The sequence below is a fragment of the Oncorhynchus kisutch genome, linkage group LG4, assembly GCF_002021735.2.
Source record: "Oncorhynchus kisutch isolate 150728-3 linkage group LG4, Okis_V2, whole genome shotgun sequence".
NCBI classification, from domain to species: Eukaryota; Metazoa; Chordata; class Actinopteri; order Salmoniformes; family Salmonidae; genus Oncorhynchus; species Oncorhynchus kisutch.
In genome coordinates, this window is record NC_034177.2 from 73,796,352 (window position 1) to 73,812,543 (window position 16,192).

The 16,192-nt window shown below is 42.7% G+C and overlaps 1 protein-coding gene across 1 annotated transcript in view; it reads left to right on the forward strand.

The window, feature by feature from the left end:
* The first annotated feature begins 3,447 nt into the window (after nt 1–3,447).
* Nucleotides 3,448–16,192, forward strand: part of LOC109889980 (serine protease HTRA1A) — a 32,558-nt gene continuing 19,813 nt past the window's right edge. Inside the window, exons 1-3 of the mRNA XM_031823617.1 lie at nt 3,448–4,192; nt 13,790–13,889; nt 14,444–14,648. Of these exons, the coding sequence (XP_031679477.1) occupies nt 3,733–4,192; nt 13,790–13,889; nt 14,444–14,648 (765 nt within the window). The 5' untranslated portion in view covers nt 3,448–3,732. The remainder of the gene's footprint in view (nt 4,193–13,789; nt 13,890–14,443; nt 14,649–16,192) is intronic.

A 16,192-nucleotide genomic window follows, 5' to 3' on the forward strand; every position in this document is an offset into this window, starting at 1 on the left:
ATACCACAAAAAAAACAGTTTGCTAATGATCTTATGAACAATGTTGGTTGAATGAAAAAGCTTTGAATGTTAGCTTTGCTTACAAAATTGGTAATGATTCATCATCACCCAAGTTCCCTCAAATATTGGTTTCTGTTGATTGTTTAGTTTCTGACCGCACATGAAATTATTAATGAATGGGCAAATTGTTTACTTTTAAAAATAAGATTGAGAACTAATTATTTTATAAATGGCTTATAACCCACAGCAATCCTAGAACGCCTCACACCCACCCTCTCTGTTATTTTTGTAGCCCGATTATATGAGTTGAGTAAGTTGCCAAGAGTGACTAAGTCATATAGGGAACAGTAAAAAAAACAGCATGTTTAGGGCTGAAAATCCAGAATCCAGAATTATACATGCTTCATGACCTCTCCTGTGATTTCTCCTGCTGTAGGCAGTCTATATGTATAGCTTCCTATTGATTGGGGAATTATCATATTAGTTCACCGTGAGCAATGTTATGATGTCACACACATACGTGAATGGATCCTCTGAACAGCTACATTTAAATGTTTAAAGATATAATATAAAGGCAAATGTTTTCAGGACCACATTTGTATTTGTTATTTTTTATGACACGTTTATAAAACTTGGACCTGTAGGCTGCCACTTTACAATAAAACATGTAAGAAAAACAGAGTCTAACAGGTGACATCAATAAGGGATCAGAGCTTAGTGTTCATAATGTTTTGTACACAGTGTATACTGTATATTTTTTTTGCATGTGATGTATGTGTTGGGCTTTAGCTGAGATTATTCTTTACAGAGTCAAGTATATTCGTCCAGGCCTCAAATGTTTCTTGACCAGCACCATTCAGTCTCGCTGTCGATAATTCTAACGTTATAACTTCTAACAGTACCTGTACTCACTGGCGCATTGGGAGAGAGTGAGGTGATTGCCATCTAAGAGCCAACATCAGTTTTGTGGCTGTGCTGCATGCCATCAGTAATCATCTCTGATTGTTTGAGATATTTAAAGAGCTAAGGTGTCATTGTTAAGTAACATAATAGATGCAATGCATTGAATATTTACTTTGTAATTTGTCACCAGCAGCATTTAACTGCAGGGCACTCCCGCATCATATGGAGGAATGGGCCTACCTGATTTAGGAGACACGGTGAGTAGTTGGAAGTTGGAGCCAATTTCACCGTAAAACATTTCCTTCGTATAAATAGAGTCTGCAAACAAACTTTAAATGTCTTTGTTGATGGTTCGGACTATGGGATTCCAAGGTCATATTATTGCATATTCTGTTCAAGTACTTTTCATGGCTTGCTCAGAATATCAGCTTTCCAAAAGTATAAACACAACATGCAACATGTGGAGGTCCTGGGCTGGCGTGGTTACACGTAGTCTGTGTTTGTAAGGCTAACTGGATGTACTGCCAAATTCAAAAAAATGACATTGGAGGCGGCTTATGGTAGAGAAATTAACATTCAATTATCTGACAACAGCTCTGGAGGACATTCCTGCAGTCAGCATGCCAACACACTCCTTCAAAACTTGAGACATCTGTGGCATTGGGTTGTGTGACAAAACTAAACATTTTAGAGGGGCCTTTATTTGTCTCCAGCACATGGTGCATCTGTGTAATGATCATGCTGTTTAATCAGCTTCTTGATATGCCACACCTGTCAGGTACATAGATTATCTTGGTAAAGGATGAATGCTCACTAACAGGGATGTAAACACATTTGTACACAAAATATGAGTGAAAAATAAGAAAAAAAGCTTTTTGTGCATATGGAACATTTCTGGGATCTTTTATTTCAGCTCATGAAACATGGGACCAACACTTTACATGTTGTGTTTATATTTTTGTTCATTGTATTATAGAGATCAGTCCTTTCGGGAGCCCACATAATTTATCCCATCATTGGATGGTTCGGTAGTTGGATTTCCCAAGGTGCTCCATAGGCCAGCGTAGCTGACCTAAGTTCTAAATAAGTGTATGTGTCTTTCAAATCTTGGAATGTTCTCAAACCATTACTGTCCATGATATTGGCAAGAGAAGGATTCAACATTTCGACCATTGGGTTGATTCAAAAGGTCGCCCCCCAGATCGCAAGGCGTTATAGTGACATTTTGGAGTATGGGCATGCCATAGAAATTGTGTGAGCAATAATAGGACCAAAGCATAGTTTACATTTGTTTAAGGGATATATCAGTGAAGACCACCTCTTCCAGGGCAATAGGAGACACCATATGTATCTCTATACTCAGCCAGGGGGTGGACTTAATGCTAGTGCCTGGAAATACAGTTTTAAGTTTGGTATGGATAGTCCTACGTCTTTCCCTCTTTGCAAGTTTGTTAATTTGATCTGGAATCACTTACCTTGCCATACACATTTTGAAACTGCACTATGGTTTTTATCACAATAGCCAGAAGGGGGAGACAAGGGAAGCATTTGAGCTACAGAAATTCAGCTGTGGCAGTATATGAATTTTTACAATAGATATTCTGCAAGTTAAAGCAACTGGGATATTGAATTGATTTGAGTGTTCTGTTAAAGTTTCTGCCAATGATTTTAGGAAGTAAGGAAATACTGTATATCTATTCCCAGATATTTAAAATGGGAAACGATTGGGATTTCATAAATAGAGATGGAGTCCTCATCGGGGTCTTGAGAGGCAGTAGGGCAGATTTGGTTAGATTTATTTTACAACTTGAGATGAAGAATTTGTCCATGATTTTTAAAGCTTTAAGGAGGGATTGCAGTACATTGTCTAGATAAAGTAAGATATTGTCGGTGTATAATAAATTGACGTGATCCGTAGAATTGAGAGATATTGGTCTATTTTTTTTGTGTGTCAGGGGCTCCATCGACAATAAAAGTAGTGAGTGGTGAGATGAGATCACGTTACCTGCTACTTCGAATGATTCTCCAAGGAACAGAGCAGGTATTGCCTGTTATTACTATGGCGAGGTATTGGCGTATAGTATTTTAATAATCTGAATGAAATTGGAGTCAAATCCCATATAGGTTTCAAATTCGAATCTAATTCGTAACATATAATACGAAATGGGCGATGGACATCCTCAAATTACTGCATAGCATAAGGTTATCGGATTTAGGTACAGAATAATACGAAATGCTCTCAGACTAGGTTGAAAAGAGTAGTCACTACCTGGTCTGAAGAAAGTGTTTGCTTTTTGTGTCATTAACAATTTTTTCAATTCAGATATCTTTTTTAATTGTGATTTATTCAGCTCAGATGCAAATGCAGTTGCATTGTTTTTAATAAAACATGCAATGGCTTCCCATAAAATCACATTTTGATCCAGGATAGGCCTATTCCAAATGTGTAGCATATTCTAAATTTCGTCTATTTAAAAATATCATTAATTCAAATAGGCCTAATGAAAAAAGGTATGAATACATACCAAAGCGCTTCCCTTTAGCACGTGACACACACACCAACCATAGAAATGCGTATTGTTATTGCCTAGAAAGTGTGCCGGGTCAAGTGGAATTGAGTAGGCTTTTATATAAATGCAGTGCCAGCTAAAAAAACTCAGTTGCTTATTGGTGCACAGTGGAAGTGGAGCTTCTCTTAATCCCTTACATCAACTGCTCTGCTCTACACTCCTCAGCTCACATGTACCAAAGTACTGCAAGTTTAGAGAAGCCCGGACACTTTTTGTTTACTTTCCCATATTTTGAAACTGTGTTTCACAGTAAACCACCATGTTTTGGTCAATATTGTGCATAACCGTTTGCTTGGCATCCCTACTTGCTGAGGCACAGATCTCCAATAGGTACGTTATCAGCTGTCCCACTCGTTGTCACAAGGCGATGTGTCCCCGTATGCCAGCGGAGTGCTTAGCAGGACAAGTCCTGGACCACTGCAACTGCTGCCCCGTGTGTGCCTCTGGAGAGGGCGAAGCGTGCGGCGGCAATGGAAAGCTTGGAGACCCGGTGTGCGGAGAGGGGTTGGAGTGTTTTGTGTCCGGCGGAGTGGGGTACTCTGCCACTGTCAGAAGAAGAGGGAAGAGCGGCGTTTGCGCCTGCAAAACCAAGGACCCTGTATGTGGTAGCGACGGTGTATCTTACCGTAACATCTGCGAGCTCAAGAGAGTCAGCAACCGGGCACTGAAACTTCAGCAGCCACCTGTTATGTTCATTCAACGGGGAGCTTGTGGGAAAGGTAAAGGCTTTGAAGAATATTATACATATAATTCCCATTTCACCGTCTTGTCTTGAATGTGCTGTTCGTGTGTATTTCTTAATCATTATTACTGGTGGCTTCCTAACTTGAAATCAGTGAGCATAACTCGATTACGCATAATTGTTCCATTCAATCTATATCAAATAAGATTCAGCCCTGCTGATATTTAGAGTCATGAATTCTCACCAGAAAGGAATCCGTGTGTGACAGTCTGGTGGGCAACAACATGCAGATGTGGCAGCTGGTTATGCATCCCACGGGCACAAACATCAAGTGTCCTTTGACAGTAAAACAAAGGCTACCATTGAAATGCGCTGGTTTTTGTTCATTCACACATGAAAAGCAGTAATCCTTGCTTAGTTTTGCTTGTTTGAACTAAGTCACTAATTCTATTAACTTGTTATTAACGGTATGGATTAGCTCTGGTATGCGTACAGTCACATGGGAATAATCCTCCAAATTAATTTATCTAAAGTAGCATAATTAATGCAATAGGTCATTGTTGCTGACTTCACCACGGATAATGTATTATTTCTTTCTTTGGACTCCACTCTGTGAGTCCTCAGTTTCAGCCAGTGCAGCTGACCTGCAAACGGATACACTTGTTATCAGAGTCAGTGGGACACAACATAAACCAGACCATCTATCCATCCCAGAAATTTTTTTTGCTTATGAAATATCATAACATTAATAGATTTGTGGCAGCCTTTTAAGTGGTTTCTATTTCCCTCCACTTTCTAATTGCACGTGCATTGTGTCTCTGAGGAGAGTACAAAGACAACCTTCACACTCACAACTCACCTACAGGTGGTAGAGAGATGAGCCAGTGATCTTTAACTGTGTTTGTGTGTTTGATGTGCTCCAAGGGCCCGATTCCAACCCGAAATGGAATGGAATTCCCTTTATAGTGTGCTATTCACCTGCTATTCATTGTGGATAGAGATACTTTTATATATTTAATGTATGTGGACACCCCTTCAAATTGGTGGATTTGGCTATTTCAGCCACACCCATTGCTGACAGGTGTATAAAATCGAGCACACAGCCATGCAATCTCCATAGACAGAAGAATGGCCTTACTGAAGAGCTCAGTGATTTTCAACGTTGCACCATCATAGGATGCCACCTTTCCAACATGTCAGTTTGTCAAATTTCTGGCCTTCTAGAACTGCCCCGGTCAACTGTAAGTGCTGTTATTGTGAAGTGGAAACATCTAGGAGCATCAATGGCTCAGCTGCGAAGTGGCAGGCCACACAAGCTCACAGAACGGGACAGCCAAGTGCTGAAGCATGTGGCGTGAAAAAAAATGTTTATCCTCGGTTGCAACACTCACTACCGAGTTCCAAACTGTCTCTGGAAGCAACATCAGCACAATAACTGTTCGTCAGGACCTTCATGAAATGGGTTTCCTTGGCCGAGCAGCCGCACACAAGCCTAAGATCACCACGTGCAATGCCAAGTGTCGGCTGGAGTGGTGTAAAGCTCACCGCCATTGGAATCTAGAGCAGTGGAAACGTGTTCTCTGGAGTGATGAATCACACTTCACTATCTGGCAGTCCAATAGACAAATCTGGGTTTGGCGGATGCAAGGTGAACGTTACCTGCCCCAATGCATAGTGCCAACTGTAAAGTTTGGTGGAGGAGGAATAAAGGTCTGGGGCTGTTTTTCATGGTTCAGGCTAGGCTCCTTAGTGCCAGTGAAGGGACATCTTAATGCTACATCATACAATGACATTCTAGACGATTCTTTGCTTCCAACTTAGTGGCAACAGTTTTTGGAATGTCCTTTCCTGTTTCAACATGGACCATGCAGGAAGCAAGGTCCATACAGATATGGTTTGTCGAGATCGGTGTGGAAGAACTTGACTGGCCTGCACAGAGCCCTGACCTCAACCCCATCGAACACCTTTGGGATGAATTGGAACACCAACTACGAGCCAGTCCTAATCATGCCTAACCTCACTAATGTTCTTTTGACTACATGGAAGCAAGTCCCTGCAGCAATGTTCCAACATCTAGTGGAAGGCCTTCCCAGAAGAGTGGAGGCTGTTATAACAGCAAAGGGGGGACTCCATATTAACCCCATATTAATGCCCATGATTTTGGAATGAGATGTTTGACGAGCGGGTGTCCACATACTTTTGGTCATGTAGTTTAGTCTAAATTAAGGTGATGCAGAGGTATGTCTACAAATATGCTGTATTCTGACCTTGACTTAATTCCACCACCTTTACACTCGAGGAAACCATGAATAAGGTCTAGCGAACCTACCGGTTCCAAGTGGAAAATCTACTTTCTTTTTTTCTGATAAAAATAATAACATACTCCATGCAACTTGATAAGAGCTATTGATAAGAGCTAGGTCAATGACTAATCTGATTGACACTTGTTTCAGATAAATTTGACATTAGAATTGCTGGAGTCAAATCAAATCAAAGTTTATTTGTCACGTGCGCCGAATACGACAAGTGTAGGTAGACCTAACAGTGAAATGTTTACGTACAGGCTCTAACCAATAGTGTGAACAAAAAGGTGTGTGTGTGTGTGTGTGTGTGTGTGTGTGTGTGTGTGTGTGTGTGTGTGTGTGTGTGTGTGTGTGTAAGTAAAGAAATAAAACAACAGTAAAAAAACATTGGAATATAACAGTAGCAAGGCTATATACAGACACCGGTTAGTCAGGCTTATTGAGGTAGAATGTACATGTAGGTATGGTTAAAGTGACTATGCATATATGATGAACAGAGAGTAGCAGTAGCATAAAAAGAGGGGTTGGCGGATGGTGGGACACAATGCAGATAGCCCGGTTAGCCAATATGCGGGAGCACTGGTTGGTCAGGCCAATTGAGGTAGGATGTACATGAATGTATAGTTAAAGGGACTATGCATATAACAGAGAGTAGCAGCAGTGTAAAAAGAGGGGTTGGGGGGGCACACAATGCAGATAGTCCGGGTAACCATTTGATGACCTGTTCAGGAGTCTTATGGCTTGGGGGTAAAAACTGTTGAGAAGCCTTTTTGTTCTAGACTGGGCACTCCGGTACCACTTGCCATGCGGTAGGAGAGAGAACAGTCTATGACTGGGGTGGCTGGGGTCCTTGAAAATCTTTAGGGCCTTCCTCTGACACCGCCTGGTGTAGAGGTCTTGGAAGGCAGGCAGCTTTGCCCCAGTGATGTACTGGGCCGTACGCACTACCCTCTGAAGTACCTTGCGGTCAGAGGCCAAGCAATTGCCGTACCAGGCAGTGATGCAACAGGTCAGGTTGCTCTCGATGTTGCAGCTGTTGAACCTTTTGAGGATCTCAGGACCCATGCCAAATCTTTTTAGTTTCCTGAGGGGGAATAAGCTTTGTCGTGCCCTCTTCACGACTGTCTTGGTGTGTTTGGACGATTCTAGTTTGTTGTTGATGTTGACACCAAGGAACTTGAAGCTCTCAACCTGCTTCACTACAGCCCCGTCGATGAGAATGGGGGCGTGCTCGGTGCTCCTTTTCCTGTAGTCCACATCTCTTTAGTCTTGGTTACATTGAGAGACATGTTGTTATTCTGGCACCACCCGGCCAGGTCTCTGACCTCCTCCCTATAGGCTGTCTCGTTGTTGTCGTTGATCAGTCCTACCACTGTTGTGTCGTCTGCAAACTTAATGATGGTGTTGGAGTCGTGCCTGGCCATGCAGTTGTGGGTGAACAGGGAGTACAGGAGGGGACTGAGCACGTACCCCTGGGGAGCTCCAGTGTTGAGGATCAACATGGCAGATGTGTTGCTACCTACCCTCACCACCTGGGGACTGTTCGTCAGAAAGTCCAGGATCCAGTTGCAGAGGGAGGTGTTAAGTCCCAGGTTCCTTATCTTAGTGATCAGCTTTGAGGGTACTATGGTGTTGAACGCTGAGCTGTAGTCAATGAATAGCATTCTCACATAGGTGTTCCTTTTGTCCAGGTGGGAAAGGGCAGTGTGGAGTGCAATCGAGATTGCATCATCTGTGTATCTGTTTGGGCGGTATGCAAATTGGAGTGAGTCTAGGGTTTCTGGGATAATGATGTTGATGTGAGCCATTACCAGCCTTTCAAAGCACTTCATGGCTAAGGACGTGAGTGTTACAGATCTGTAGTTATTTAGGCAGGTTGCCTTTGTGTTCTTGGGCACAGGGACTATGGTGGTCTGCTTGAAACATGTTGGTATTACAGACTCAATCAGGGACATGTTGAAAATGTCAGTGAAGACACCAGCCAGTTGGTCAGCACATGCCCGGAGCACACGTCCTGGTAATCCGTCTGGCCCTGCAGCCTTGTATGTTGACCTGTTTAAAGGTCTTACGTCTGCTACGGAGAGTGTGATCACACAGTTGTCCGGAACAGCTGATGCTCTCATGCATGCCTCAGTGTTGCTTGCCTCGAAGCGAGCATAGAAGTGATTTAGCTCATCTGGTATGCTTGTGTCACTGGGCAGCACGCAGCTGTGCTTCCATTTGTAGTCTGTAATGGTTTGCAAGCCCTGCCACATCCGACGAGCGTCGGAGCCGTTGTAGTATGATTCATTCTTAGTGTGAAAAAAGTCATATGAGAGCAAACTGAAGCATATTCACATATCAACTTTCCCACAGTAAAGTTTATGAAATGCTGTGCCATTATGCAGAATTTAAATTGTACAACCTTTTAACTTGCAGGGATGGGTACTCTCGAATCTTTTAATTATGAGTTACTCCAACTTTTTCTATTTCCTATTTCTATCATGTTAAATATTAGCCTCTATCAGTATCGTCTGTCAGTAGGCTTAATAACACATATTCAACTGCCAATGTACTTTTAGTTCCCTTCAGTTGGTATGGCCTACATTATCATTCCATATAATTCCATTGTTTAGTTTACCTTAATTTGCTTCCTCTGTGCAGTATTCTCCCTATTATAATTCTATGTACACTTATCTTCCAACAATACCGTGGGTTAAAGAACTGAGTGTGGCAATTTTCAGAATGTATCAAAACACTGTTTTTTTCTTTCATGCCAAAGGCTCTCCAAGTCTGTTTTTTTATGATTCATAAATACTTTCCAACCCCTAAATAATCTACAAGATCAGAGTATTTTTAAAGCTACCAATTGGTGCTGAAACAAAGACTCATATGCATATACTGTAGATGGCTTTCTTTCATTGATTGCTAATATTCTGAACCTGTTCTCGATATATTCTATTAAACCTGTCGACAAAATTCTAATTAAAAGGTACACTGTATTTAAAGGGATGGCTTAAGATAAATGTACTGAAAACCGCATTGAATGAAAATCTCTTGTCCAGCGAGTGGGAGGGTTTTCAGCGATTGAATTACATTTATTCAGCGTGCGGAATGGAATCACGTCTGCAAAGTCCTTCACACATCTTCATGTTAGTCTGAATTCCAACTACTGAGAAGTGACAAGGAAAGGAGTGCGTAGGAAAGTCGGAATCAGGCCCCATGTGTTTAGTTCTTAGTTGGACCACAAGGGTTCAAAAGGGTTCTTCGGCTGTCCCCATACGAGAACCCTTTTTGGTTTCAGGTAGAACCCTCTGTGGAAAAGGTTCTACTTGGAAACCAAAAGGGTTATTCAAAGGGTTCTCCTATGGAGACAGCTGAAGAACCCTTTTGGGTTCTAGATGATTCATTGTCAGACAGTTAATGTACGTGTGCAGGCACATAATGTACAGTATGTGTATGACAGTAGACTATCTATTTTTAATATCTCCACATGTTTACCTTTTCCAACACAAGGACACACAAGGCATGCCAAAGTTATGTCAGAGAGTGTCTCCTCAGTGATTTTGCAAACATTTGGGATGCAAACATTTGATCCAGCTCCTCTCCAGCTCCAGACAGCCTAAGAAAACAGAGTGCAGCTCTGTGCCAAGCTACATGAAGGCCCCTGGCCAAGTAAAGAGAGGCTCCGGACCACTGGCCTCAATGGCGTCTCTTAAAGCAAACACATTAAATTACACTGGTGCATGATGTCATTTGAATCTGTTTTCTGAAGTTGTCGATTATGCAAGTTGTTTGAGCCGGCACACGATTCAGGTCAAATCTTGCTGTCCCGTGGGCCCGTTGTGTGTTTTCTTAATGAACTAATTTAGTCACAGAATGGCATATATGGCCTGCAGAAACACATTTGAGATGTATTGATATTTTACAAGAGGTAAGAGAATAAACATGTTGACTTTAGGATGTTGAGAACAACCTTTTCATGCATTTCATTTCAATACACACCCAAAGGAACAGCAACATAATGCATAGCTCTAGTGAGTGATTGGGGCTTGCTAGCTTTACATTGGCAAGCTGTGTTGGTGTACAGTTAGAGAATGAAAATTGTCTGTGATTATGCTTGGTGGATCATGTACAGTATGCTGATCGTACAAGCATTTTCTCCCAGCCTCCTCGTCTCTGCCTCTCACTTGCCACTCTTCCTTTCAGCGCTCTGTTTTCTTTCTTTCTCTCTCCCTCTCTCCCTCTCCCCTTCCTCTCTTGGCACTTTAAATTCATCAGTAGGGTTATCACGAAACAATGGTCTAGGGTTTGAATTGGGATTGGTCTTTTCCATGTATGTTCACACAGCTCAGGGAATATGTTTCATGTGACTGAGGGGACCCTTTCAAATACTTAGTGAGTGTGTATTCAGTGCAGCCAATGCATTGGCTGCACCACAGCCTTGCAGCAAGGGACCTGGACTACAGTAATACCGCAGAGGGAATACAACCCCACTGACACTGACACTGCAACCCAATCCCTCTGCCCGTAGGATGGGGGAAAGGAAGAGCAGCTTCCTTATGGAAAAACTCATAAAGCAGCAACAGTGTGGACAGGCAGGCAGACCAGTGTGTGTTGGGGAGTGCTTGATACAAGAATCAGGGTTCTTTTCTTGGAGAGGTCAGTGAGTTTGTATAGCAGACATATGGGAATTATAGGGAGATGGACACAGTGTGTCTAATAGAGGGATGGAATGCCAGGGGTGGAATGTCTCTTTGACAGGAGGTTACTGAGCTGGCCCATGGACAGCATGACAAGCGCATTGTTTCATTATATTTTTTACATTTGAGTAATTTAATAGATGCCCTTATCCAGAGTGACATACAGGAGCAAATAGGGTTAAGTGCCTTGCTCAAGGGCACATCGACAGATTTTTTTCCCCCGTCAGCTCGGGGAGTCGAACCAGTGACCCTACGGTTAGCCTACAGTCCCAATGCTCTTAACCACTGAGCTACCTGCCGTATGAGCTTATGAGTGGTTTTGTGCATTGCTATATGTTGCATAGATGTAACGAGACAAGTCGAGAGAAGATGTGGCACTACAGAACCATTTAGGATAACTATACTACCCCCATCCTCCTCCACACTTTCGTCTGGTTCCCCCACCTCTGAGGAGGTGAAGTTGAAGGCTACAGGAGCACAGCCAGACAGCCAGACAGCCAGGCCAGAAGAAGGTAACTGATAGGACAACAAGGACTACCTTTCAGGGAGCTGCAATAGACAGGCTACATCTACACCCTGATAGGATAGGCTTTGCTTTGCCTCTGTAGAATTTAAGTTTTGATTTATTTCATCAATATGACATTGTTCAATTAAAAATGAGACCTGAAGCCTGATGCTTGAATACCCTAAACCTATGTATAGCTTGTATAGCTGTTTAAGAGCGTCTCCCCTGGTCCCCCTCTCTCTCTCCTCTCTCTCAGTCTGTAGTGAAGCATGCCTGCCTCGGGTCAGAACACTTCAATCAAAAAGCCATTATCTCGGTTTAACTGTGTGTGTGTGTGCGTGTGCGCGTGGGTACATAGGATATCTTTAATTTGTATTTATTTTACTCTGTCAATTTCTGTCAGACAGTAACTGTGGGTCGACTCAACATACTGTATGTATGTAGTTCTGTAAGGCTTATGCATATGGAACTGTGGGTCGACTCAACATACTGTATGTATGTAGTTCTGTAAGGCTTATGCATATGGAACTGTGGGTCGACTCAACATACTGTATGTATGTAGTTCTGTAAGGCTTATGCATATGGAACTGTGGGTCGACTCAACATACTGTATGTATGTAGTTCTGTAAGGCTTATGCATATGGAACTGTGGGTCGACTCAACATACTGTATGTATGTAGTTCTGTAAGGCTTATGCATATGGAACTGTGGGTCGACTCAACATACTGTATGTATGTAGTTCTGTAAGGCTTATGCATATGGAACTGTGGGTCGACTCAACATACTGTATGTATGTAGTTCTGTAAGGCTTATGCATTTGTCCTCCATTTCAGAACAGTAAAAACCGATAGTTATTAAAACTCCTTTTCAAAGGCATTCCAATGATATTCAGGATTTTGGAGGGAGTTGAGGTTCAAGTAGATGCTCTCATCCTTGGTCCATATGCTTTTCTATTTGTCCAGCGGTCGACTTCATCCCAGCAGTCGTTGACCTGATCTGAGACCCAGCTCCTCAGACAGAGTGTCTCATTAAGAAATATCCTGTCACGGTCTACAGACGAGGCAACACTGGCAATAGTAACCTGCACTGCTATGGAAGAACCACACACTGACTACATCTGCTTTGTGATTTTCCCAAATCAGCAAGAAAGATTTCGTCATCAACTGGCCAAAACCCCATTCCCCTTCATTTCCAATGCAATGATGTGTCTGTGGAAACAAATCAGTCTGTCTGTGTCAAGAGGACGTGCCAAGTATCATCATAACATTGCACAATGAAGAGGTCAAGTGGTAAAGATGACCTCTTTAGATACTTCAGATTGATCTCAGGTCTAGATACCGAAGCAGGCCCGCGGACCGATGCACTCATATCTTAAACATTTGAACCAGGGACATATGCCATCATACTATCCCCATATCTTGGGGCAAATTACAGCTATCCTGAGGATATGGATGCTATCATGGAATTTCCCTTCTTACACAGGAAAGAAATGGGGTATTCTCAACATATAATTAAGTAGGATACAGTATGCCAAGACTATGCTCATTCTACTCTTGTGTTGGTTTAACTGTGCCTCAAGCAGGAAGTTTTTTTTCACAACCCATCTGCTAGGCTTATGGGCGTCTCTTTCCCATGTAATATAATTGAACTAAACAACCTTTGCAAACTACAGCAAGGTTTTGGATTGTATGACAAAACCTCTATGGTGCTTTCTATCTTTATTTTAAACATAATTACTTGAGGGGTGTGGAAAGATGAAGGAGATGAAACATGATTATCTTATCTTTAAAAAGCCAAATGTCTATGATAATCTTTAGAGAAGACTTACTGTAATTCACAGCCTGGAAAAATACTTGTATGCCTTCTCAGTATGATGTAATTACATGGTCAGTCATCAACATTTTCTGACTTATCTTCTTACAGAAGAGTCAAAGGCACTTACAGACAGAGACAGAAGCACAGGGAAGACTCTGTCTATGCCACAAATGGACTGTCATCTTTTCCATTTCTCTTTGGGACCAGTTTCATGTACTGGGCTTATTCTTGCATTGCTGTTACATCATTTCGTTGTATTTGTGTTTGTGGTTGTTTTTGAGTTCTTTTTTTTTTATCCCAACGTCCTGTCTCTGTTAATGTATTTCTAGCCCAGGACAACCCAAACAGTCTGAGACACAAATACAACTTTATCGCTGACGTGGTGGAGAGGATCGCCCCAGCTGTGGTTCACATTGAACTCTATCGCAAGTAAGAGCGGCACCTGTGTGTGTGTGTACTTGTTTTCCTACATTATCAGGACCCCAATGTCCTAACACTTCACCTTAATGTCCTGAGAAGGTAGGAAAACAATCACTTTTTTCAGGTCCTGAATTTGTTCAAATGCATTTTTAAATTGAAGGGTTAGATTTAAGGTTTTGGGATTAGGGTTAGGTTTAGGGTTAGGGAAAATATCATTTTTAATGGTAACTTTTACACTCCAAAAAGTCCAGAAATGTCACGAAAACACAGCTGTGTGTGTGTGTGTATGTGTATGTGTTCGTCCTTGAATATCTGTAGACACATACCAGAGTTTAATTTACAACCTGGATGTGAGAACACACTAGTTGGTAAAACATTTAAGTTAAAACCCTCCCTTTGAACATACTTCTCCTTCTGCCTTGCATCCTCTTTCCCTGTCTTCATCTCTCCATCCACCTTCTCCTCCCTATTTCTATGAATCACTCCCTTTCTCTCTATAAATGTATCTCTCTCTCTTTCTCTCCCTTTCTGCATATCTATCTCCCTCTCTCCCTCTCTCTCAGGATGACATATTCTAAGCGGGAGGTGGCAGTGTCCAGTGGCTCAGGGTTTGTGGTGTCAGAGGATGGACAGATTGTGACCAACGCCCATGTTGTGGCCAATAAACATCGAGTAAAGGTGGAGCTGAAGAGTGGCGCCACCTACGACGCCAATATCAAAGACATGGATGAGAAGTCCGACATTGCACTCCTCAAGATCGACTCACCGGTAAGAGGGGACACCAGAGGTCACAGACATAGCTCAACATTTCAGAATTTAGTACAAATTACTTTATTCGATCAACTTAACCCATTAATAGACTGTCATAGGGAAGAATTTTACACTTAGAAACAGTTGCAAAAATGTGGTAGTTCGCCTGTGTTGTGTGCTACCCATTACATAACAAAGATAAAGTTTCAGGTTGTATTATTTATTGTCAATGTAAATTGTCCCGTGGCGATTTTTATGAATTGTTCAGCAGTCTAATGGCTTGGGGATAGAAGCTGTTGTGGAGTCTTTTGGTCCTAGACTTAACGCTTCGGTACCGCTTACCATGCGGTAGCAGAGAAAGTCTGACCATTTTATGGGCTTTCCTCTGACACTGCCTATTATATAGGTCCTGGATGGCAGGAAACTTGGCCCCAGTGATGTACTGGGCCGTTCGCACTAACCTTTGTAGCGCCTTACGGTCAGATGTCGAGCTGTTGCCATACCAGGCGGTGATGCAACCGGTCAGAATGCTCTCGATGGTGCAGCTGTAGAACCTTTTGAGGATCTGGGGGCCCATGCCAAGTCTTTTCAGTCTCCTGGGGGGGAAAAGGCTCTTCACGACTGTCTTGGTATGTTTGGACCATGATAGTTCGTTGGTGATGTGGACACCAAGGAACTTCAAACTCTCGACCAGCTCCACTACAGCCCCGTCGATGTTATTGGGGGCCTGTTCGGCCTGCCTTTTCCTGTAGTCCACGATCAGCTCCTTTGTCTTGCTCACATTGATGGAGAGGTTGTTGTCCTGGCACCACACTGCCAGTTCTCTGACCTCCTCCCTATAGGCTGTCTCATCGTTGCCAGTGATCAGGCCTACCACTGTTGTGTCGTCAGTAAACGTAATAATGGTGTTGGAGTTGTGTTCGGCCACGCAGTCGTGGGTGAACAGGGAATGCAAGAGGGGACTAAGTACACACCCCTGAGGGGCCCCAGTGTTAAAGATCAGCGTGGCAGACGTGTTGTTGCCTACTCTTACCACCTGGGGGCGGCCTGCTAGGAAGTCCAGGATCCAGATGCAGAGAGAGGTGTTTAGTCCCAGAGTGCTTAGCTTAGTGATGAGCTTCGTGGGCACTATGGTGTTTGAATGCTGAGCTGTAGTCGATGAACAGAATTCTCACATAGGTGTTCCTTTTGTACAGGTGAGAAAGGGAGGTGTGGAGTGCGATTGAGATTACATCATCTGTGGATCTGTTGGGGCGGTATGCGAATTGGAGTGGGTCTAGAGTGTCCGGGAGGATACTGTTGATGTGAGCCATGACCAGCCTTTCACAAAGCACTTCATGGCTACTGACGTGTGTGCCACGGGGCGGTAATAATTTAGGCGGGTTACTTGTTGAGAACAAGTTCTCATTTACAACTGCAACCTGTCCAAGATAAAGCAGAGCAGGGCGACAAAAACAACAACACAGAGTTACACATGGGATAAACAAACGTACAGTCAATAACACAATATGAAAAATCTGAATCCAGCCTCTGCAAATGAAGTAAGGAGGCAAGGCACTAAA